Source organism: Poeciliopsis prolifica, unplaced genomic scaffold, assembly GCF_027474105.1.
Source record: "Poeciliopsis prolifica strain line A6 unplaced genomic scaffold, Auburn_PproV2 SCAFFOLD036, whole genome shotgun sequence".
Taxonomy (NCBI): Eukaryota; Metazoa; Chordata; class Actinopteri; order Cyprinodontiformes; family Poeciliidae; genus Poeciliopsis; species Poeciliopsis prolifica.
The window spans coordinates 1,468,315-1,491,358 of record NW_026562411.1 but is presented as its reverse complement, the minus strand read 5'-3'; the positions used below and the strand labels follow the sequence as shown (position 1 = coordinate 1,491,358).

General features: G+C 43.2%; 1 protein-coding gene across 1 annotated transcript in view; it reads left to right on the top strand.

Annotated features, from left to right (window-relative positions):
* The window catches only part of col5a2a (collagen, type V, alpha 2a), a 46,666-nt gene extending 26,322 nt beyond the window's left edge, over positions 1-20,344 (top strand). The window contains exons 6-54 of the mRNA XM_055052867.1: positions 76-129; positions 1,280-1,372; positions 1,445-1,516; positions 2,376-2,420; positions 2,504-2,557; positions 2,642-2,695; positions 4,085-4,138; positions 4,218-4,271; positions 4,398-4,451; positions 5,245-5,289; positions 5,389-5,442; positions 5,531-5,575; positions 6,530-6,583; positions 6,671-6,769; positions 6,870-6,914; positions 6,997-7,095; positions 7,180-7,233; positions 7,329-7,436; positions 7,776-7,829; positions 7,912-8,010; positions 8,122-8,175; positions 9,269-9,367; positions 9,452-9,505; positions 9,579-9,632; positions 9,704-9,757; positions 9,883-9,936; positions 10,009-10,053; positions 10,146-10,244; positions 10,807-10,914; positions 11,003-11,056; positions 11,217-11,270; positions 12,845-12,898; positions 12,972-13,025; positions 13,103-13,210; positions 13,357-13,410; positions 13,497-13,550; positions 14,414-14,575; positions 14,660-14,767; positions 14,877-14,984; positions 15,526-15,579; positions 15,651-15,758; positions 15,850-15,903; positions 15,982-16,089; positions 16,866-16,919; positions 17,276-17,383; positions 17,467-17,776; positions 17,857-18,038; positions 18,110-18,352; positions 18,697-20,344. Of these exons, the coding sequence (XP_054908842.1) occupies positions 76-129; positions 1,280-1,372; positions 1,445-1,516; positions 2,376-2,420; positions 2,504-2,557; positions 2,642-2,695; positions 4,085-4,138; positions 4,218-4,271; positions 4,398-4,451; positions 5,245-5,289; positions 5,389-5,442; positions 5,531-5,575; positions 6,530-6,583; positions 6,671-6,769; positions 6,870-6,914; positions 6,997-7,095; positions 7,180-7,233; positions 7,329-7,436; positions 7,776-7,829; positions 7,912-8,010; positions 8,122-8,175; positions 9,269-9,367; positions 9,452-9,505; positions 9,579-9,632; positions 9,704-9,757; positions 9,883-9,936; positions 10,009-10,053; positions 10,146-10,244; positions 10,807-10,914; positions 11,003-11,056; positions 11,217-11,270; positions 12,845-12,898; positions 12,972-13,025; positions 13,103-13,210; positions 13,357-13,410; positions 13,497-13,550; positions 14,414-14,575; positions 14,660-14,767; positions 14,877-14,984; positions 15,526-15,579; positions 15,651-15,758; positions 15,850-15,903; positions 15,982-16,089; positions 16,866-16,919; positions 17,276-17,383; positions 17,467-17,776; positions 17,857-18,038; positions 18,110-18,352; positions 18,697-18,843 (4,089 nt within the window). The 3' untranslated portion in view covers positions 18,844-20,344. The remainder of the gene's footprint in view (positions 1-75; positions 130-1,279; positions 1,373-1,444; positions 1,517-2,375; positions 2,421-2,503; positions 2,558-2,641; positions 2,696-4,084; positions 4,139-4,217; positions 4,272-4,397; positions 4,452-5,244; positions 5,290-5,388; positions 5,443-5,530; positions 5,576-6,529; positions 6,584-6,670; positions 6,770-6,869; positions 6,915-6,996; positions 7,096-7,179; positions 7,234-7,328; positions 7,437-7,775; positions 7,830-7,911; positions 8,011-8,121; positions 8,176-9,268; positions 9,368-9,451; positions 9,506-9,578; positions 9,633-9,703; positions 9,758-9,882; positions 9,937-10,008; positions 10,054-10,145; positions 10,245-10,806; positions 10,915-11,002; positions 11,057-11,216; positions 11,271-12,844; positions 12,899-12,971; positions 13,026-13,102; positions 13,211-13,356; positions 13,411-13,496; positions 13,551-14,413; positions 14,576-14,659; positions 14,768-14,876; positions 14,985-15,525; positions 15,580-15,650; positions 15,759-15,849; positions 15,904-15,981; positions 16,090-16,865; positions 16,920-17,275; positions 17,384-17,466; positions 17,777-17,856; positions 18,039-18,109; positions 18,353-18,696) is intronic.
* Positions 20,345-23,044: the final 2,700 nt, after the last annotated feature.

Below are 23,044 nucleotides of genomic sequence, written 5' to 3'. Positions count from 1 at the left end.
GCCCAAACATGTCACTTCCTGCTGATCTCACCCTGTTTTCATCTGTTGGTTTGAAATGCTGGTTTTGTCTGACAGGGGCCGCCGGGGCCGCCTGGACATAGAGGACCTCACGGGAACAAAGGACGACCCGTACGTCTGGCTCAGGAAAACACAATGTTCCAGATCTGGAGCCACAGGAAGACGTTTCCATCATCACATTAATTTAAGCTTTTAATGGCTGAATTATTGTTCTGACCTGTAATAATTCTTTAGATCAGGTTAAATTATACACAGATATTCATACAAAGCAGTGGTGTTCAAAGTGAGGTTCGTGGGCCATTTGCGGCCCTTGGCAAAATTTTGTGTGGCCCTTTTTTTAACTTTAAATGAAAAATGTTAGCTGCAACCCAGCATATTTTTCTTTGTTTAATTTTATTTTATTCCTAAAAACAGACGTGGTTCAGTTAGCTTCAAAACTAACTACTTAGTATGAAGCTAAGGATTTAGCTTGGTAACTAAATATTTAGCTTCACATTATATTTAGTTTGCTAGCTAAATCAGTATTTAGTCTGAAACTAAATATTTAGATTAAAACTATATTTAGCTTGCAGACTAAATATTTCGTTTTCCTCAGTAAAAGTTTTTTGAGTGCAAACACCTAAAGTGTTATGAAAAGGTTTAAACAGACATTGAACTATTTCTCAAATTGTTCTGTGAAATATTTAATTTGGAGTTTAATATTTTGTAAGTTCACTAAATACTTGGTTTGGTGATTAAATATTTAGCATGAAGCTGTGAAATGTATAAATGAATAACATATGGCTGAAAAATGAAGCCCAAACGAGAGCTGTTAACTTAAACATCTCCTCACAGCTGTTGAGTAAAAATGCTGAAGCACATCAGCAGATTGATGCTGCCTGTTTTATATCCTCACTTCCTGTTTGTTTCACATGGTTTTAAAATTTTATTAACGACCTCTGACCTCCTTATTTATCAGATTTTGAAGTCATCTGGTCAGCTTTTATTGGCTCTGAGATTAAACTCTGGGGTAACGAGAGATTTTGACAATAATCCCACAAGCTTGTAACCCTTTCCACGCCAGAACAAATGAATTATTGAAACTCAAAAACAATGTGAGGTTCAGCTCCATTTATGCTTCAGGGTTTTAGTTTCACCGGTTGATTCATCCAAAGCAAAACAAACTAAATCAGATCAAACTATGTCTGGCAGCTCTGACTTTTATTTCCATGTCTGAGTTTTATCCGTTGGAGTCGCTGAGTCCGTCTGTTTTACTTCAAAGGGACTGCGAGGACCGCAAGGGTTCGATGGAGAGCCGGGTATCCCGGGCCAGCCTGGAGAACCGGGACCTCCGGGTCCTCCGTCACACCCGGGGGTGAGAGGAGACGTCGCCTCTGAACAGTTGGCGGCTGGGAGTCTGATCTAACCTGAAACGTGTCGTCTGCAGGGGCTGGGAGCGCATATGGCTCAAGGAATGGATTCGAAAACGGGACCGCAGCACATGCTGAGTGGAGCCAGGGTAAGAACCGGCCGGCGCAGCGGCAGGGACGCCTCTGCTGGTTCTGGTTCGACATGAAGAACCTGGGCCTTCAGAGGGGAAGCTGTTTGGTTTCTGTTAGGGTTAAAAACATGGAAACATCTCCAGACGGTGGATGTTTCCTTCAAAATAAAAGCTCCAGTTGTGAAAATAAAACCAGGTAGCCTGCTGCGCTGCATCTTTAAAGAAAGCAATTCATTACTGTTTCGATTTGCATATTGCATATTTAGCATGCCAATTTACAAAACTAGTCCTAACAATGACCAGTAGATGGAGACAAAACACCAGGAACATGAAAACCTTCGAAACATGAACTGAACTCAGTTAAGGCTGTTTCCCGTCTCAGAGAAAGTCGCTTTGATTGGAGACCAAAGTTTCAACAATACTTACATTTTCAGTTGATTCAGTTTACTTTCCTTTGAGAAACCTGTTCCCCTCCTGGCCTGTGGGGGCGCTGTACCAAGAACCACTAAAGGAAATGACAATAAAACCTCTGAAGATGCTGGGAGCAACTTCCTGCTTCACCAGATGGAAACAAGATGGAGGCGTCAGATTTTAGTGTTTGGAGGATATTTTTTCAGTCTTTGGCTGAAGACCAGGAGCCATTTCTCCTGCTAGCGCAAGGCTAGCATGTTAGCTTTGGTTGTATTTTCCCAGAATTCCCCTGCGCTGTAGTCCACTTCCTGCTTTTGGAGCGGTCTCTGGTCCGCTTGGCGTTCAGATTGAAACAAAAGTATCAAAGTATTGCATGTTTCTCAGGGAGATTATTTGGGAATGTTCAGTTTCATCACCATAAATGTGAATCAACTCCTGAACTGAAACCTTTGGATGTTTGTTTCAGGGAGAAGCTGGAGCCAGAGGACCAACCGGACCAAACGGCTCACCTGTAAGCCTGTGACACTCTCCTGTCTAATGATCTCTGCATGTTCGCTCCGTTTGTCCTGAAACGTGTTAATCCTGCCTTTACAGGGTCACCCTGGACCACAAGGACCTCCCGGAGAAGTCGGTGATCCTGGTCACATGGTACGGAGATCATTTTCTAACTTTACTTTGTACTACAGATCAATCGTTTATTGTTTTAATTTCCTGGCTGGTTTGGTTTTCCAGGGTACACCAGGGCAGAGGGGACCGGAGGGCCCTCCAGGAAAACCAGGCGAAGATGTGAGTCTCTGCAGCGTTAGAGAACTTTAACCCTGTTGAAACGTTTACAATAACACATAAAAAGTGCCACTTAATGTTGAATATGTCTTTGAGAAAGCAGCACAATCATTTTGTCTTTGGCCATAAAATCAAAATAAACTCAGTGGAATCTAAAGATGGACTCTAATGCATCGTTTCCTCTGAGCTGAACTCCATGGTTCAATATTTTACGTTTCCAGCGCCGGTTTGACTCACAGGGCAGGTAAAGTTAAACCAAACCTCCGACTCCAATCAATGGACGCCGTTGTCTCCATTGGTTGGACACAATCAACACGAGTGTGGTTGTGTCCACACAACGATCACCTGCTGATCAGGTGGGAACAAGAATATTTAAAATGGAAACAGACAGAATATTGTCCCAAACTGCACAACTCAGTGGGAACGAGGCTTGATTCTGCTCTAGCAGTGAGACTCCAACCACCAAGAAATGTTTTCATGGTGATATTTAAACCCTCTGAGCTCCTCAGTCTAAAGATGTTTTTACATCTGATTGTCCAGCAGAATCAGTTCAACTGGGGAACAAAACGGCGTCTTCTGTTTTCAGTTGCAAACCAACCAAACCCTTTCAGGAACCGGTTCCCCTCCTGGCCTTTGGGGGCGCTGCACCAAGAACCGCTGAAACAAGCAACATGAAAATCTCTGAAGACACTAAATGTAAACAAACTGGAGTGTTGTCACAGTTTAGTAGTTGGAGGATTACTTTTTTGTCTTTGGCTAAAATCCATTAGCCATTTCTCCTGCTAGCGCTAAGCTAGCCCGTTTGTTCTGGTTGTATTTACCCAGAATGCCCTGCGCTTTTCAAGTGGTCTCTGGTCTGCTTGGTGTTCACATTCAAACAGCTCCAAAGTTCACTTCAACCGAACCGAGACGGAGGTTTGTAGACCCCAGAGTTCGATCAGCATTCCCCTACCGAACCGGACTTTGACTAGGCATACAGACTGGAGTTGGATTAAACAGGAACAGTGTGAATGAACCCAAACAGGAACGAAAATGTCAACTACCTGCGTGGAAAAACATGTTTACCAAAAGAATCCTGAACTTTCACTGAGGAAAACATTTCTCAGAGGTGAAAGGTCAAGCCTGCTGCGTTTCATTTGCATAAAAACTGAGCTGAGATGTTGATTGTCTGATTTCAGGTTTATTGCATTTACAGCACAGAAAATGTTTACGTCTAGAAATACAAGCATTTAAAATATTTAAAACACAAAAAGAACAAAATGGATTTACTGGAAAATAATGAAAACATTTACACTTCATTTAAGTCTGGTACAAATGAACTAATAATAAAGTTTCTAAACTCATTAAACATTCCTGCATTTCTTTAGATTGTAAATGTATTTTCTCATCCAGGGAGAAGCTGGCAGAGCAGGAAATTCTGGAGAAGTTGGATTCCCTGGATCATCGGTAACTTTGGAGACAATGGAGTTTATTTCACTAAAATCTTCATTTCCCATAAATAATCTTACTTTTTGTTCATATTTAGGGACCGAGAGGATTTCCTGGAACGCCCGGTCCGCCTGGCCTGAAAGGCCACCGAGTGAGTAGCAAGAAACTTTAAGATGGTTTTATTAATCAAGGGGTTATAAAAATGAATTTAGTTGATTTGTTAAAAGTCTCATTAACATTGAATCTGTTTACTGAATTCTCTGTTTCCGGCGTTTAGGGTCACATTGGGCCTCTTGGTCAAAAGGGTGAAACTGGAGCTGTGGGATCCAAGGTAAAAATAACTTAGTGTTTTCTGAAGGTTTGAAGATTTAATGACAATAATGAGAACAATTGGCCATTGTTTCCATGGTAACTCTTTGGTAACTTGAAGTTTGCTTTCAGCAGCAGATCTGATGCGTCATGGTTATAAACAATAAAATACATTTTTAATGAATTTATTTCACTAGAGTGATTAAAAGTATTGCTGTTTATTATTTAATGAGGCATTTAAGGGTACATTTATTGATGACCTCACACATAAATCATGGGTCCCATCATTATGACGCTGAAAGTCATTTTTCGACCTGCAGTTGAAGTCTGGCGGCCTCCCCAGGGGACCCGACCTCCACTTTGTTTTAAGTTTTTAGGTTTAGAAAAACTGACATATAAAATGCATCTAATATGGTGGTGCTGACAGCTAATAGCAAGTCTGAAAATGTTTCAACTGGAGCAGCAACATAAATTAAATGCAATCATTCATTATTGTTGTATAATGAAGTTTGTCTTCATTATACGACAAACTGCCAGGAATCTGTCCACCTACACTGAAATAATTTAGGAAGATAGTACAATAGGATGCATTTCCAGATTTATGGACTAATCTGAGTGTCATCTACATAGAATTGATCAAATAATTTTATTCCTGCCTGGTGTTCAAATCAGGCAGGAACAGAAAAAGAAAGGAGTCAAGGAGTCATCCTTGAGGGACTCCTAGTTCCCACTGAACTGTCATTAAGACTGACAGAGGGCTGTGTTGATGCAACATCTTTATTGAGCAATAAAAGGGGGTTTATTTGGTTTTGTAGGGGGCTACAGGACCGCCTGGCCCGATGGGAGGACCTGGACCGATGGTGAGTTCAAATACATTTTCTTTTTCTTAGCAGCATAAAAGTGAAAATTTAATAAAATCAGTTTTATAGATGGGTAATTTCTTTGTGTTTAACTAACAGGGTCCTGCTGGGATGCCTGGCGAAAGAGGCCGGCCTGGACCTGGTGGAGTGGCAGTACGTCTGTTCATGCTTACTTTTACTTTTATTAGACACTGAATTGTAAAAAATAACACTCATAAACATGAAACTCAATGTCTGATAGGGAAAGCGTGGCATGCCTGGCAACATCGGGAAACCTGGTCCACTGGTGAGTGAAACAATGTTCTGCTTTTGAGTATTTACCAAACAGAAACATGTCAGATGAAAGCAGCTGGCGTTCCTGATGCGCGTGGATTCCAACATTACAGACCTTCATCTTTTTTTAACCCTCCTGGCCAGCAGGTGGCGACAGTTTACGGGTTTAGCAAGAAACAAGAGCAGTTGTCAAATCATGTCCTACTATTGAGCTTAGATATACCACAGATGAAGAAAATTTAGTTTTTTGAAGCACTACAGCAACATTATTATTTAGCAGAAACTAATGCTAAAGCGCTAATTTGAATTCTAATTATATCTCTCCTTGAAAGTCTACAAACCCTGAAAACTAATTTAATTTTTTTACATGTTCTGTCAAACCCTTGGACATTATGTTAATGTTTATTTCTTGTTCTCTACTGTCTGTTTTTTATTTTGCTCCTGCATTTTGGAAAAACAGAGAGAGGAAACGGATCTGCTACGTAAACCACTTCAAAATAAGAGCATGAATATGAACATCTCAACAGTCAATGAGCAAAACTTCAACACAAATACAAAATACAAACAGTCAAGTAAATTAACGCTTTAGGATTTATCCAGAAAATGTTGCGGACGGGAAGCTAAGTGCGCTACATGTTTTCAAAGTTAGCAAAACTGCTGAACGCTTTAGCGTGGATTAGCTGGAGTATGCTAACCGCTGCTAACCTGTTATCAAACGGATTGACTTCTTACCGGACAGAAAACATGTTCCAGCAGATTTGAGGTTAATTTTTTTGAATTTCTGTTTGTATAAAAAAATCGATGAGCCTTTGGTATAAAACAGAAACGTTTCCTCAGAATCTAGTTGGAAAAATGTTTTCTTCACCATCTTAAGACAGTTCATAAAGCCAGTGTTAGGCTTATCTGCCATCCTATTTAATCATTTCATCAGTATTACTGTAACATTGTGTTGTCTGTCGGACTTCAGGGCCCGTTGGGTCTCAGCGGTCCTGCCGGGTACCCAGGAGGCCCAGGAATGAAGGCAAGTACAGAAACTCACTGAGGCCTGAACATCATGACACATACAAACTTCATGATGCTTATGTTACATGGTGGTCGTCTTTCACAGGGTCAGCCTGGTCCCACAGGGGTCAGAGGTCCAGAAGGCCCTCAGGGTCAGAGAGGAGAGACCGGTCACCAAGGCAGACCTGGACCAGTTGGACTGAGGGTCAGCATCTGACATTTCTTATACTGGCTGCACACATAAAGGACATTAACTGGATGTAATGCTGTCAACAGATTTAATGTTAAGAGCTGTGTGTTCACAGGGACCCATGGGTACAGATGGAGGCCCAGGAACCAAAGGACCAGTGGTGTGTAAATGTTTCTCAGCTCCCACTGAGCTACATTCTTTACTACAAACCAATCAACCAACCAATGGGTCACTCTTTATAGGGTAACTTGGGTCCACAAGGTCCTGGAGGCCACCCTGGTCCATCCGGCCCACCAGGACCGCAGGGAAGCACCGGTCAGCCTGGCATTAAAGGACAGGGGGTGAGCTGACTCTAAAGTTTTCACCTATTTCTGGTTCTCTGTTAAACTTCCACTCATGGTAATGAGACTGACCTCCGTCCAAAGGGAGACGTTGGAGTTCCCGGTTTCAAAGGTGAAGCAGGACCAAAGGGAGAACCGGTAAGAGTCCATTGAAAAGAAGCTGATTACCTGAGCCTGACGAGCAGTTTTCTAACTTTCGGATGCTTTCTGGTTTGTGTTTCTGTCTTTGTTAGGGTCCACCAGGTTCCCAGGGAGTGATAGGACCTCAGGGTGAGGAAGGAAAGCGAGGACCTCGTGGAGATTCTGGCTCGGTTGGCCCTCCAGGGCCCGTCGGTGAGAGAGTGAGTCACCTTTTTGTTCACAACATGCCTTGTTCTAAATAATCCCATAATTTCACAACAGAGTTTTCAAAAGTCCTCATTTTTTACTCATGTTCACATTCACAAGTTCCAATCTGTGGACGCTCAGTGGACCTTCCTTCTGACCAAATCGGTCCATCCATAGATTCTTTGGACCGATTCTGAACAGGGATGTTGATTGATACCTTCTCCTTTGCCCCATTGGTTGCTAAAGCTACAGCTGCCAGGATGAGCTAGCATAGACGATGTTTGTCTTCCTTAGAGGTTATCTGGTACCTGAGTGAACTTTGGACTGATCTGAACCCTTGTCTTGTTTTTCAGGGTTCCCCTGGCAACAGAGGTTTCCCTGGTGCTGATGGCCTGTCGGGACCGAAGGTATTATACATCTGCTGTGAATATTTCTGTCTTATTTGATCTGATTCATATAACTAAAGAGTAATTTTCTCCTTTTGGAAAGGGTGCTCAAGGAGATCGTGGGATTTCTGGCCCGGCGGGCCCGAAAGGTTCTCTAGGGGACCCGGGCCGTCCAGGGGAGCCTGGTCTACCAGGTGCAAGGGTAACACAAGAGCTGTCTTTTACCTTCAAACTGCTGGATCTCACCTGTTGGTTCAATCTTACTGGTTCTGTATGATCAATCACTACTGTTTATTTGGTAAATCTTCCTCAGGGTCTGACTGGTACCCCAGGAGTCCAGGGGGCAGAAGGCAAGCCAGGGCCACTGGTACGTCACTTATGGTTAGCAGGTTAGCAGGTTAGCAGGGCCGATTCACAGCCAAAATCACAGATAGATGTTTAAATGTAGGATTGGCTCAATGGTTTATATGACAAATGTGTCTGCAAATTTATCATTTACCTCAGTGAGCTTTAATTTAATGTTTCTCCTTTATGTTTTTCATTTTAGAATAGCATTTTTACATTTACAGGTGCATTTATTTTGTAACATTTCTTAATTTCTGTATCTCTGTGTTTCCTGTTAACATGCATGTTCATTCCTGCATTATGTTTGAATTGAATGAGGATTTTTCTGCAGGACATGGCAACAATAACCTCCGTTAGCATCATTAGCTTTAGCAGATAACTTAAACTGCAGCATGTATTTTTACCCAAAATCAGTAAATTAACCTTTCTATCAATAAGAATCATGTTTGGAGGTAATTAGATATTGGATAAACTGTAAAGAATTATAATGCCCCAATACACACTAAAAGCTCTTTCCATTTACTTTAGAATTAAAAACAAAATCTAGTTTACATCCAGAAAAAACAAGTCAATTCATTAAAATCACAGATTCTAAGGCAAGGGTTTTATCAGTTGTAAAACAAAGCAGTCAAGTTGGACTGGAGAAAAGCACAAATTAGCCTTGCTAATCATTAGCATGTTTAGCTAAAATAAGTTGGAATAAGTTCAGTTACGTAGCAAGAATATAAGGTGTGATAACTTTATAAAATAAGTTTTAACAGAGACATTTGCCAGTGTAATTTCTCCATATTTATGGGAAAACTTCATATCATATCAACAGTAACTGTGCTAATAATTAGCACCCTTAGCTTTAGCGGTTAGCATAAGCTTCATTAGGTGCAGTTATGTAAAAGGAGTCAACTGGGGACTTTGTAGTTTTACCAGGAGATTAAAGGTTTGGATTTATAATGAAAGATTGCACAATGATGCTAGCCATTAGCATTGTTAGCCTTGTTTGGAGCACAGGAAACAGTCCGCGTTAAAACGTCGCTCACTGGGGCTATTTTTATTTTACTGTCTTTAAGTTTATTTTGAAGTTTTGATTCTGTGATTAAAATCGCAGCGTGTTTTTTTAGGGTCCGTCCGGTGAAGACGGACGGCCAGGCCCGGCAGGATCCATTGGTAATAGAGGCCCGGTGGGAACCATGGGGGCCCCGGGCCCCAAAGGTTTCAATGTGAGCTCGCTTTTCCTTCATTTTTACTCATTTTAGCTGAAATCTCATTTTGTTTCTGACTTTAAATATGTTTCTCACATAAAGGGTGATCCTGGAAAAACAGGCGAACAAGGATCTCCAGGAGTGCTTGGTCAAAGAGTAAGTCATTTCCTCCAGCTTTAACTAGGCCATTTACCTTCTATGATGAACTTATTTGACACTTTGCCATCAGGGACCTCCAGGAAAAGATGGAGAAGTTGGCCCTGCAGGCCCACCCGGCCCGCCTGTACGTATCTTTATGTGTTATGAAGTTGATGCATCATTTCTTGACCTAAAAATGACTTTTGTTGACTGAAGGGCCCCGCAGGAGACAGAGGAGAGCAGGGGCCACCTGGCGTGAACGGATTCCCGGTGCGTTGAGTTTATTTCTTCTAGAACAAAACCTTCACAGCATCCTAGAGATATAAACTATCATTGGTAAAGATTGTCTTTCTGCTGGTTTTTTGTTATTTTATTTCTTATTTATTCATCTGTAGGGTTTGCCAGGAAACCAAGGGCCCCCTGGAGAGTCTGGTAAACCAGGTGACCAAGTAAGTCCAACAAAAATAACATTTTTATCCACAAGGTTTCAAATCAGTGACTCACCTCTATGTTGCTTTCAGGGCATTCCTGGAGAAATTGGTCCACTTGGTCAAATTGGACCGAGGGTCAGTGAATTTCAACTTAAATCAAATTTAAATGACCTAAAATTGTAAAATTTCAACTGATATTTGGATTTAAATGGTGAAATATCTTCCAGGGCGAGCGAGGAATCCCGGGAGAGAGAGGGGAAATGGGTGCATCCGGCCTGCAGGGACCTAAAGGGATTCCTGGAGCGCCAGGTCCAGACGGACCAAAGGTAGCACCGCTGATCCAAGACGTTTCCTTAAATCTGATGTTTTTAGAAGTTTGATAGGTTAGAAGACTATTATTATTGTTGATCATATTAATGTTCAGAACTGAAAGACTGTATTCTAATTCTACTGTTATAAGTTGATTTACCGTAAAAAATCTTTACTGCGCGCTTGATGGAAATAATGTTTCATGGTTGTAAATGTTTGTGTCATTTTATTTTCAGGAAATTGCGATCTGAAGAAGTTTAGAACGTCTCTTGTTGTTCTGTCTCCCTTATTTTCTAAGATGTAGCAAAAACACTTTATCATCGACATAGAGGGAGCAGCAAACCCCGACTTTGTCATATTTAGTGACTCTAAATGTGACAATAACTGGAAAACTCAAATCTCTCTCCTCCCTCTGCTGTCTACAGGAAACAACAATATATGTTTTTAGTGAAAGTAAAATAACACTTAACTTTGATATAATCACTGGATGTAATCAGATTACTGTCTCTCAGAGGACGGTAACAACATCGTTTAGCTTCAGTTCACTGAGAATATCATGAATCCAAAATGTGACTGTAGGGCAGTCCGGGTCCGCCTGGCACTCTGGGAGACGTCGGTCCTCCGGGTCTTCAGGGGATGCCAGGAGAGCGAGGAATCTCTGGACCTCCTGGGCCCAAGGGTGATCGGGTGAGTTCCTCAGCTGCAGAGCCAGCGTTCGTCACTGCAGGAGGATGGAGAAGGTAGCAAACGGTTTGTTTTTGTGGTTTCTGATCAGGGAGCCATCGGTGAGAAGGGATCAGAAGGAACGCCCGGAAACGACGGAGCAAGAGTGAGTTCATCCTCCACCGAGTTTTCCTCCGCCCTGAACAAAGGCGTTTCATGTAAACTGATGACGGATCGGCGCGGCTCACGGCTTGTCCCGGCTCGTCTGAGCCGACGGCGGCTGCCGGTTGCTCTGGATGAGCTGACTGTCTTTGTTCCCTCTGCAGGGAGCGCCTGGCCCTCTGGGCCCAGTGGGACCCGCCGGACCCAGCGGAGAAAAGGTTCACCTCCTGTTTCATCACTCATTTTCAATGTTTTTAGAAACTTTTACACATTTGGGTCTCAACTGCTTCTAAAAACAGCCACATTTTGGCATTAACTCTAGAAACATTTCAAAACCTTCCCAGTTGTAACGTCACAACTTAGTTTTAATTTAGTTTTCATTAATACTTCCACTGCATATTAATGAACATTTACATGTAAATACATGAGATTACAGCCAGGCGGCTAATCTCCTCTGCTGCTTGGCAGCTTGATGTTAAACTGGGTTGCCAGATCTGGCTGATAGTTTCCAGCCCAAAAGCCATAAAAATCCATTCAGCTCCAAAAATAAAAGCCCAAATCTTAACCTCTAAAGAAACTAGCATTATAAATACATATATTCATAAAGTCTGCTTTTACAGACATTCACAACTGTTTCAGTCGTCCTTTATTCCAGATTGCATTTGAACTGCAAACGACTTGAGTCTTTGAACGCAACAAAACTGCTTCATTATAACATAATGACACCAGATTAGCCAACGACTGACCAGCAGGTCAGACTGAAAGATTTCAAAGTAAATTAACTGCATTTTATTTAAAGTTTGGCACTTTTCTGCCACACAATGAGATCCATTTCAAATAATTTTCCTATGAAACCTTTTTAACAATCCGATGAATCTTGTTAAAAGCAGCTAAAAGTTTAACAACTGACACAAACTGTTGTTTTTCCAGCTCAACGTGTTGAAAAGCTGCTCAGTCTGGCAACAAGCAATCCCAGCCTGTTACCTAGCAACGGGTTGGGATTGCTAACGAGGGCAACAGGGCTCCACTCCGTTACCTAGCAACCCCAGCAGAGCTCCACTCCGTTACCTAGCAACCCCAGCAGAGCTCCACTCCGTTACCTAGCAACCCCAGCAGAGCTCCACTCCGTTACCTAGCAACCCCAGCAGAGCTCCACTCTGTTACCTAGCAACCCCAGCAGAGCTCCACTCTGTTACCTAGCAACCCCAGCAGAGCTCCACTCCGTTACCTAGCAACCCCAGCAGAGCTCCACTCCGTTACCTAGCAACCCCAGCAGAGCTCCACTCCGTTACCTAGCAACCCCAGCAGAGCTCCACTCTGTTACCTAGCAACCCCAGCAGAGCTCCACTCTGTTACCTAGCAACCCCAGCAGAGCTCCACTCTGTTACCTAGCAACCCCAGCAGAGCTCCACTCCGTTACCTAGCAACCCCAGCAGAGCTCCACTCTGTTACCTAGCAACCCCAGCAGAGCTCCACTCCGTTACCTAGCAACCCCAGCAGAGCTCCACTCCGTTACCTAGCAACCCCAGCAGAGCTCCACTCCGTTACCTAGCAACCCCAGCAGAGCTCCACTCCGTTACCTAGCAACCCCAGCAGAGCTCCACTCTGTTACCTAGCAACCCCAGCAGAGCTCCACTCTGTTACCTAGCAACCCCAGCAGAGCTCCAGCACATTTCGTCTAAAAGATGTCATGTTTTGTACCCCGTAGATCTGTCCCAGCCTGTTCATGATCGGTCAAAGGTACAGAATACATTAAAGTCTTTCCTGTCAGTGAACATGTGGCTCTTTCCAGGGGGAACCCGGACCCAAAGGGCCAGCCGGACCTCCAGGATCCAGAGGAACTCCGGTACGCTGACCTAAACTGCCATTTTTTATCTATAATACGTATTATTTCCAATCAAAACTTTGTTTTCTTGCAGGGATCGAGGGGTGACCCCGGTCCGATCGGCGCTGTTGGGTTCACCGGACCGCAGGTAGCTAACGATAATGTCCGTTGCTCGTGTAACGCCTCGCTGTCCGAAGCTCCAGCCTAAAAATCTGTGTTTCCCAGGGTCCCGATGGTCAACCTGGAGTGAAGGGAGAACCCGGAGAGCCCGGTCAGAAAGGAGATGCCGGTTCTCCTGGACCCCAGGGTCTGGCCGGAGCCCACGGACCTCCGGTGGGTCTCGGTCTTACACCGTCACCATGTCTGACTTACCGTTTTATCTGTCGTGTTAAAGTTTAAAAGCTACACTGAACATCATCTGACCTGCTTACATTGCTCAATATCCTCAAGTTCCTCAAGGTGCTGGTCTATTGTTTCAGGGTCCAATTGGTGTTTCTGGGCTGAAAGGAGGTCGAGGAACGCAGGGTGCACCGGTACGATGACGATTCATTGGAGCTGATTTTCCCCAGCGAGCCCTAAACGCCTCATGGACCAAATGTTCTGTGATTTCCTGTTTCAGGGCCCCACTGGTTTCCCTGGATCTGCAGGAAAAGTCGGACCGCCGGGCCCACCGGTAGGTACCACTGGACTTTAATCAAACGGAGATTGAACAAAGATTCAATAACTAGGGCTGAAAAGTTCCTCAGTTTCATTTCTTTAACTAATTGAAACTGAATGAATTCAAACTTTTTCCACCTTCAGTTTGAAATAAATCCTCTCAACTGTTAAGAGACACTTTTAGTGCAGAGCTTAACTCTGGAGTTATAACTTTATTTAAAATAAATTTCACTGACTTTTCTTCATCCATCATCTAAACTCGTTTCATTTCATTCACATGTTTTTGCTGCTGTTTTTAAAGTAATAGTTAGGAATTTTCCAATAATTTTCCAGAAGGAAGAAGTAATACTGCCACCTTCAGGTTGGAGTTAGCATCACATTTATGTGTTTAGTCAATTTTGTGAAACATTGCTGTTGGTGTTGAATTTCTGTCGTTTTCTCCAGTTTGTTGTCATTTCAGATCTACAACATTTTATTTGCACTAGTATTAATTTACTTATTTTTGCCTTTTATTGTTTAAAGAGCCATTTTTCCAAAATAAAATCCTTCATTAATGTATTATCAGCCAAGTTATATGTGCTTAAATTCTAAAATCAGAACCAAATCATATCTTAGAAAATTGATTCTGATTCAATCTAATAACAAAAAGATGTTATATAAATACCACTGGTCGTTTTAGTTGCTTTTTACGGAGATTTGTCCAAATATTCCAGCTAAAACCTGGATCTGTTCCTGCTGCATGTCAGTCCAGATTAAACTTTAATATTCTGCTTTTCAGCTGAAATGTTCAGGATTTATTTCACGTTAAGATTTAAAGGTACAGCGGCTCCTAAAACCAACTCTGGTTTAGTTTTTCTGATTGTGTCCGTGGATTTTCAGGGCCCGGTCGGAGAAGCGGGGCCCCAGGGAGCCCCGGGGAAAGAGGGCCCCCCAGGGCTCCGCGGGGACCACGGGTCGCCTGGGAGGCAAGGCGAGCGTGGCCCGGCGGGGCCCCCAGGGAGCCCCGGGGACAAGGGCGACCCCGGAGAGGACGGCCCCACGGTGAGCTGACGACGCCTCCGCTCAGCCGGCCCACTGAGCCTTTCAGTCTGCAGGGGTATAGTTAAAGTTTCCTGTGTGCTTCAGGGTCCTGATGGCCCTCCGGGTCCGGCTGGAACCACAGGACAGAGAGGCATTGTGGGTCTTCCCGGGCAGAGAGGAGAACGGGGCATGCCGGGTCTTCCAGGACCAGCAGTGAGTTTCCCTGACCTTCTGCTACAGAATCATCTGGAATCTGGATCCACCAGACCTGAATCCGGTTCTGTGTCCCACCATTAATCCGGTTCTGTTTTCCTGGTTCCAGGGGCCTCCAGGGAAGCAGGGCTCCCCAGGATCACCAGGAGATAAAGGCCCTTCAGGTCCAGTCGGCGTTCCCGGCGCTAACGGACCCCGAGGCGATCCCGGTCCGGATGTAAGTAAAAGCTGGTTTCCACAAGTTGCTCAACAACGATGTGATTTTTATTATTATTATTATTATTTTATTCAGGTAATTTTGAACTTTTACATCAGGTTTCTCTTAGTGAGTTATCAGCCTGGCAGCTGCCAGGCTTTAATTGCTCCCCACTCTGTTTGTTTGTTTGTTTATTCTAGTTGTTTATTCACACAGTCAGTCCGGTTTATTAACTGGAACCAGAACCATTTCCTGTCTTTACCAGGCTACGTGCTAACGACTTTAGCAATAAAAAAGACAAATTAATATGAATTAACTTTATAAATATTAATAAAAATCTTAATATTTATGTCAACTCTATTTTTTTATGTTTGCCTGTGTTATTGTTTTATCGCCCAGCTTTAGTGTCAATATCTATGATTATTGATCAGTTTTAAGACTGATCGATTCCTCTTCCACCGTATTTCTATGATTTATTCCAGAGTAATTCATGGTCTGTAATGTCAAAGTCTATAAAGACTCTGCGGGAGTTTCAGTAACTCATGGTGTCGGTTCTGTTCAGGGCCCGGCTGGATCCGACGGACCTCCAGGGAAAGATGGCGGTCTGGGTCAGAGGGTAGGAGGAAAACCAAACATTCTGGTTCTGATTCTTACGATGCAACACACTGACAGTCCAAAACGTTTCAGGGAGACCGAGGAGATTCTGGTCCGGAGGGTTTGATTGGTCCACAAGGACTTCCTGGGACCCCAGGACCGGTCGGTGCGCCGGGTTCTCCAGGAAAGAGAGGCGAGCCTGTAAGCCTTCAGCTCTCACATCAGTTGTTGGAGCTCTTTGAGGGCTTGGTCTGGGTCAAAGGTTAACCACAGGTCTTTCTACTGTCTTTAGGGCTCAAGAGGACCCCAAGGTCCGCCCGGAGCAGCCGGAAAACGAGGACTGGTGGTCCGTCTTCAAGCCGTGAAACAAAACAAATGATACATTTTGAGATGAGCTGCAGCTACAAACGTTTTTCCAATTCAGGGACCACAAGGACCGAGAGGAGATAAGGGTGACCTGGGCGATCATGGAGAGAGAGGGCAGAAAGGACACAGAGGATACACGGGCCTGCAGGGTCTGCCTGGACCGCCGGTACTGATCCAGACATGATCTAGTTCCTCAGGAATGACAGATGCTGTCCAACTCAACATAACTGATCCCTGATCAGGCATAACATTATGACCAGTGACTGTCTAGGTGACCCCTGTTGGCGGGTCCAATCTGACCCTTGTCCACTGAATCCCCAATAATGGGCTCAAGAGAATCAAAACCGGGGCGTGTGAATGTTTGGGTCGTGTTCTGATAGGAAACCTCGGATTCCTCCGTCTACATGGATTTTACTTTGATGCATTGGAACCAAACCGAGCTTTTTAGAAACAAATCAAAGTTTGTTTCAGACTTTGATTACGCATTCACGGCTCCCTAAACGATCTGGACTTTCTAGGCAAACAGGAAGTTTATGCATTGAAGCGGACCTGCAGGGGATGTGCTGGACATCCCCTGCAGGTCACCATCAGCTGGGGGCAGCGTCTCCATAAGGTCATCATGTTATGTCTGACTGGCGTTTGTTCTTGAAGGAATGGAAAACTCAACTCTCCACTGAGAAATGAGCGATATTAATTTCAGGCTAATAAAGTGTAAACATTGACATTTTTGAAGTGTTTGTAACTTTAGAGAGAAACAGTAGTGACAGGAATTACAAGGCCAATTTTCTAAGATTAGGTTATTTGCTAAGGTTTTCGATGAGAAGATACCGAGATCCTCAAAATGAGCATCTATTTATCTGATTAATGGTGACAAAAACAGCAATTATGTGAGATTTCCTGCCTGAAAATCGTTTCTCATGTTTGTTATAAATATTTTTTTAGGGCACAACTGGAGAGCAAGGAGCTCCTGGGATCGTTGGACCGGGCGGCCCGAGGGTGAGCAATGCTCTCACATCGGCTTCATGATGAAAACATGCTGCAAAGTTTTCATTTTAATGCAAGATAAAAACTGTAGCTGCTGATGCCTCCAGTAACTGTCACAGATGAATGTTAGCGTTAGCATGTGGGCTAGCTCTGGCCAGTTCAGTGCTGTGTTGTGGACCAGTGTGTGTGATCTCTATAGTTTTGCAGGAGCAGCAAATAAATTCTGATGTTTTTAATGAGGCCAAAAATCTGAATAATTAGCTGTAAATGTTAAACCGAACGTTAGCGTAACAAAATTAGCATTAGCATCAGGTCAGCTCAGACCACTGATTTCTTCTAATGTTGAGTTCTCCTTGAATCTGACTCAGGGTCCTCCCGGGCCCATCGGGCCTCCTGGAAAGGAGGGGTATATGGGTCAACCGGGCCCGATGGGACCGCCAGGGACACGAGGACTCAGTGGAGAAATTGGGCCTCAGGTAATGATTTGAAAAACTTCACCTGAGAGTCACTGAAAGCTTTATTTACCTAGAATAAATGAAGCTGCATGTGGAATCAACAGGGCCCTCCAGGAGAACCCGGACCCACCGGTCCTCCCGGGCCTCCCGGACCACCCGTGGCGGCTATGGACGATCTGTTCGGCGGCCCGCAGGATTACGACTCCGGGCCCCCTCCTCCTCCAGAGTTCAGCGAAGACGAAGCCCTGCCCAACAGCAACTCCTCCAACATCATCCCTGTGGACCCGGGCGTCCAGGCGACCTTAAAGGCCCTCAGCAGTCAGATCGACAGCATGAAGAGTCCGGACGGCAGCAGGAAGCACCCGGCCAGGACCTGCGACGACCTGAAGAGGTGCTACCCCATGAAGACGAGCGGTACGTCGTTTACGGCCTGCGGCGCCTCGGGAGGGGAACTGTTTGGGTTGTGAAGGAGCTTTTGGTGACTTTGTCTGCAGGTGAGTACTGGGTGGATCCAAACCAGGGCAGTTCAGAAGACGCCATCAAGGTTCACTGCAACATGGACACCGGAGAAACCTGCATCTCCGCCAACCCGGCCAGCATACCTCGCAAAGTGTGGTGGACCGCGTCCAGGAACAAACCCGTGTGGTTCGGAGCCGACATCAACGGCGGGACACATGTGAGCCAGAACCTCTTCAGCCTGACCAGAGGATCTTCGTGCACTGCGCTAACTCTTCTCTGTGTTTCCAGTTCACCTACGGCAACAGGGATCAGCCGGCGAACTCCGTCACGGTGCAGATGACCTTCATCCGCCTGCTGTCCAAGGAGGCGTCTCAGACCGTCACTTATCACTGCAAGAACTCCGTGGGCTACAACGACGCCAAGGCGGGCAACCTGAAGAAAGCCGTGATCCTCAAAGGCTCCAACGACCTGGAGCTGAAAGCCGAGGGCAACAACCGCTTCAGATACACGGTGCTGGAGGACTCCTGCTCGGTACGCTCATCGCCCCGAAACACCGACAGAGAAAGACTGCCTCCTCTAAGACTGTCCCAGATATGTTAGAGAGGAACGGCTTCAGGAAACCGATTCAATAAATCCAGCAGCGGTTGATGCTAGCCAAACGTTAGCTGCTCTAACGCTGAAGCACTAATCATTAACTAATCATGTCGCTAATGATATATAACAGAAGCTAATGCTAACATAATGAAACCAACATGGTATTTAGCAAAAGCTAATGCTAAAGTTAGGAATTATTTGAAGGAAAAGTTATTCGTACTGGTTTAAACACCCGGAGCCTTCAGGCCGTCAGGAACTGATTTGGTTTCTCTGTTTTACAGCAAGCGTCCAGCAGCTGGGGCAAGACAGTGTTTGAGTACAGGACACAGAAAACAGCGAGACTTCCCATAGTGGATTTGGCCCCTGTGGACATTGGTGGCCCCAGTCAGGAGTTCGGCATCGACATCGGGCCCGTGTGCTTCTTGTAAACCTCCTGAGACTGTTGGACTGACAGCTGACATGGTCAGAGTACTGAGGACTCTTCTGGCCCTGTGGCAGGATATTTATTGTGCCTTTCACCCACACTATGACATCCAAGATTTCTAATTTTGTATGAATGTTTGGTTTTTAAGAAAAATAATTGGTAAAAAAAGAAAAACCTCAATCATTCCTTTGTCGTCTCGTGTTTGTTTGCTCAAAGCTTCAAGCAGCAAATTTCACTCCACAAATTGGACACAAAGTAACTGAGAGCTGCTGTTCATAAGCCCGTGTCCCCCTCTCATTGCTTTTATTATGATTGTTGTTTCTGTTTTTAATGAGAATTCTGTTTTTATCTTTGAATTGAACACATTGTGGTGCTATAGAGGGGAAGTCAGCCCCGGATGATGAGTTCCCCGGATCGCCGCACAGCCAGGCGGGGGATCGGATCGTTCCGAGTTAGCTACCTCGCCACCGACGCTCAGAAACCCGTGTAGATCTGTCCTCCCAGGTGCTGTTCTCCAAGTGATCTCTTCTCCCGCTGCAGAGATGCTTGAGGTGTAAATAAAGATGATGGAGGGACGAGTGAAGTGCTGTGTGGTGACTTTTGACCCAAATAAACGGTACCGCAACAGGTAGCGCAAATATCACCATCCAATGCACGCCAGTTCTCGGTTTGCCGTATTCTGGACTTATAATGACGCTCTAGAAATCCTTCTTATATTCAGTTTTTTAGAATAACTGGCTGTCTGCTTTGTACTTTTTGCTTTGCAACAAATTAAACTGAATGCTTTTTAATCGCCCAAGTTTTTGTCAAATTAATGAAGGTCCTGTCAGGCTGGAGGCGGCGCTAACATGAACCAAGTTTTCTCTTTTTTAAAGGATCTTCTGTCACCAGCATTTATTATGCAAACATATGAATGATTCAAACTCCAAAACACACAAACATAATAAAACAAACGCAAAAGAAAACAGGAAACAGAAGCTGCAAACTGTAAGGTCCTCCAAACCACCAGGGGGCATCAGCCGCCGAATCATCTGGGAGAAGACCTTCAAGAAAGAAAGTTTGAGGAAGCAAGAGAATGTGTGCTAATCTTTGAGCATCATTTTTATGTAGCTATCATGACCAACTTCAGACTCCCTCTAGTGGTGAGGAGGACTTTAGTAAAGCGAGTATGCAGTGTTTTATACTTCCTGTTTCTGCGATGCGCAGCATTTTCTCTCCCACTTCTATTTTCTGTGACAGCAGCATTTTTAATGTTAGATTTGTTTTTTGTGTGTTTGTGTAAAGCAAGGCGATAAATCAATTTTATAGATTTGTCAAATTTTCTGTTTCATTTTTGGATTTTTTTTTTCACCAATGTACTTTTGGGCTTCCATAATGGAGAGTAATGTTAGCGTAGCTAAGAACTACCATCTTGTTTGACAATCATTTTCTTTTTCCTTTTTAAAGTTTGAATTCAGGTCAAGTCACAGAAGGAAAGGCTGAAATAAAAATCATTTTTTAAAACATTTTTTGTCATTTGTAATTTTTTGCAAAGAAGAAAATTGTATTATTTCTGTATTATATTAAAATTGTGCATCAAATTTGGTTTAAAAAGTTTGAGATTCTGTTCATGCATTTTGGAGTTTGCATCATTCATGTGTTTGATGCGTATTTACGCCTTTCGGCCACCGTGGAAAAGAGGAAGTTTTTCACAGAAAAGTTTGGATGCTTATAAATAAGAAAACTTTTTACAATAACAAGGTTTTACTGGATAAATTGTTCCAGAAACTGTTGCAGTGAAAACAAAAATATTCAACTGGTAGTAAGAGAACATTAATCCAAATCCTCGCAAAGATTAAAAAAAAAAAAAAAAAAACAATTTCAATTTCTGAAGAACATTCAACACTGGAAAAAAATTTTTAATATGCAAACTTTTGTAGAAAAATAAACAAATCGATCATTGATCATGTGATTCACTGATTAGTTGTTTTTTTTCTATTGATAAGAAAAGGTTGCAGCTTTCAAATCTCATGTATGAGTTAAAATTTACAACAGCTTGCAAAATTATTCTCAACACTTTTTTTTTTTTACACATTTTTTCACATTAAAATGTTATGGTGGTTGATTACAGCCCCATCTGTAATCAACCCCTTTACTGCGATACCCACAAACAAAATCCTCTGCAACCAGCCGCTTTCAGAGCAACCAACCTCCTGTGAATGTAGCCCCGCCCCAAAAAACTTGAAAGTGGGCGGAGCTTAAATACTTGGAGGGGCGTGGCTACGCTTGGGAACGAGTGGAGGGCGTCAAAGCGGTTAATCATCCGGACACTTAGAAAATATATTGCTATATATTCAGACATTGTTGAAGGAAAGCAGCTGACGACTTCTGCAAACAAAAGTCTGCAAAACAAATCAGCGACTTTCATTCAAAAGAGCCACTAATAACAAACCTGATACATTTAAAAAAAAAACGTTCGTGACAAAAATGGCTACAAACTTAGTGACGATTTTGCAAAACAGCAACTAGTGACAAAGCTAACAACTTCAAAAAACAAGTAGTGACAAATGTCATTAGTTTCTTCCAAAAAGTGACACGTCTGATTATTTTGTAAAAAACAAGAAGCAAGTAGAAACAAATCTAAAAACTTTTTAAAAAATAAGTGATTAGCAACAGATCAAGTTCGTCACAAAGTGCCGAGTGACAAATCTAGTTAATTTTTGTCAAGAGAAGCAACGAGCAGCACGTCTCAGTAACTTAAAAAAAAAAGCAACCAGTAATAAATCTAACGCTTTTTATAATTTTCTTCTGGAGATTTTAATGGCAACAAAAAGTCAACAATGTCAATAAATCTCAAATGTGCAAAGTTGAGAAACGCCATCGATCAATGCTTGCTCGTCCACCTCCCGACTCGCCACCAAGGGGCGCGTCTGAGCGAGACGCTTTCAGTGCTGAGTGAGATAAACATCAACCAAGCTGGACCAATAGGAAAATCGCATGCAGTACCACCGTTCACCCCAATGAGGGCAGCACTGGGACGGTTTGGGAAAATGTTGCAGAATTAAATACATTTACAGGAAAATGTACAAATATGTCCAGAAATATTAAAATAGCACCTATGTGGACCAATTTAGACACTTTATTTTAAAAAAGAAAGTTAATTCAGGGTTGAGTTGCACTTTAAAGATCATCCAATCAGCAAACACTTTCTATAAACTTAATGAACAATCATGAAGAAACAACTTCATTTTTGTCTTGGTTTTTGAAGGTTTTTATAGATTTAGTAGTATTTTTTTTTTACTGATAATCGTTAACTGTGTTTTTTTTGGCAAAGCCCACCAAACTACAACTCATGCACATCATCACCCAAAAGGAGCAGCTTCATAAAGAGGGGCAGAAACAAACGCTGCATCTCTTCTCAAGTGATCAAATTTAACCTTAACCCTGGTTCCAGTTAAACTAAAACTGGAAAAAGTGTTTCTCAATCATTCTAGTTTATGTATGGTAACTTTTTTTCAGTTAAAGACGAGGTTAGTAAAGAATAAAGGCTGTAAATAAAGACAAAAGAAAGAGTTTGAATGCTGATAATCCATTCTGTGTGAAGCAGAGTCCTTAATTTATTTTAATGTTTGTCATATAATTGAACTGATCACCATTACCAGTGATTCAAGAGTCATTAAAAATGAAAAAGCCTTGAAACACATTTTGAGTTCAGTATTGTGTTAAATTTGAAGTTGTGCTGCCCTCTAGTGGAGGGATGAATGAATTTAACTTCAGAGAGTTTTTATTGGACAGATTCTTGCAGCTTTACGTGAAATCAGAGGTGGAAATTAGCACTACACACACACACACACACACACACACACACACACACACGCACACACACACTCACACACGCACACTCACACACGCTAGCCAAATGCGGGTAAAAGTATGAAGTGGTGTGGAAATTGGAGCAACGCACCTCCACTGTGGACTGACCGTCTGGAGTCCAGACTAATTACATACTGTCCATATCTGGCGGACCTACACTCTCATAATTTAACAAAAAATTATATTAAATCTAATTTTTACCGACCGCGACAGCCCATTGGTTGATTTTATTGTCGGACATTGGGTTTATCCAATGAAGTCCCTCGGTCCTTCTTGGCCCCGCCCCTCGCCTCAGAGTTTATAAATAGCGCCATTTTAGCTAACGGTTGATGCTAACCGAAGTCCGACGAAAC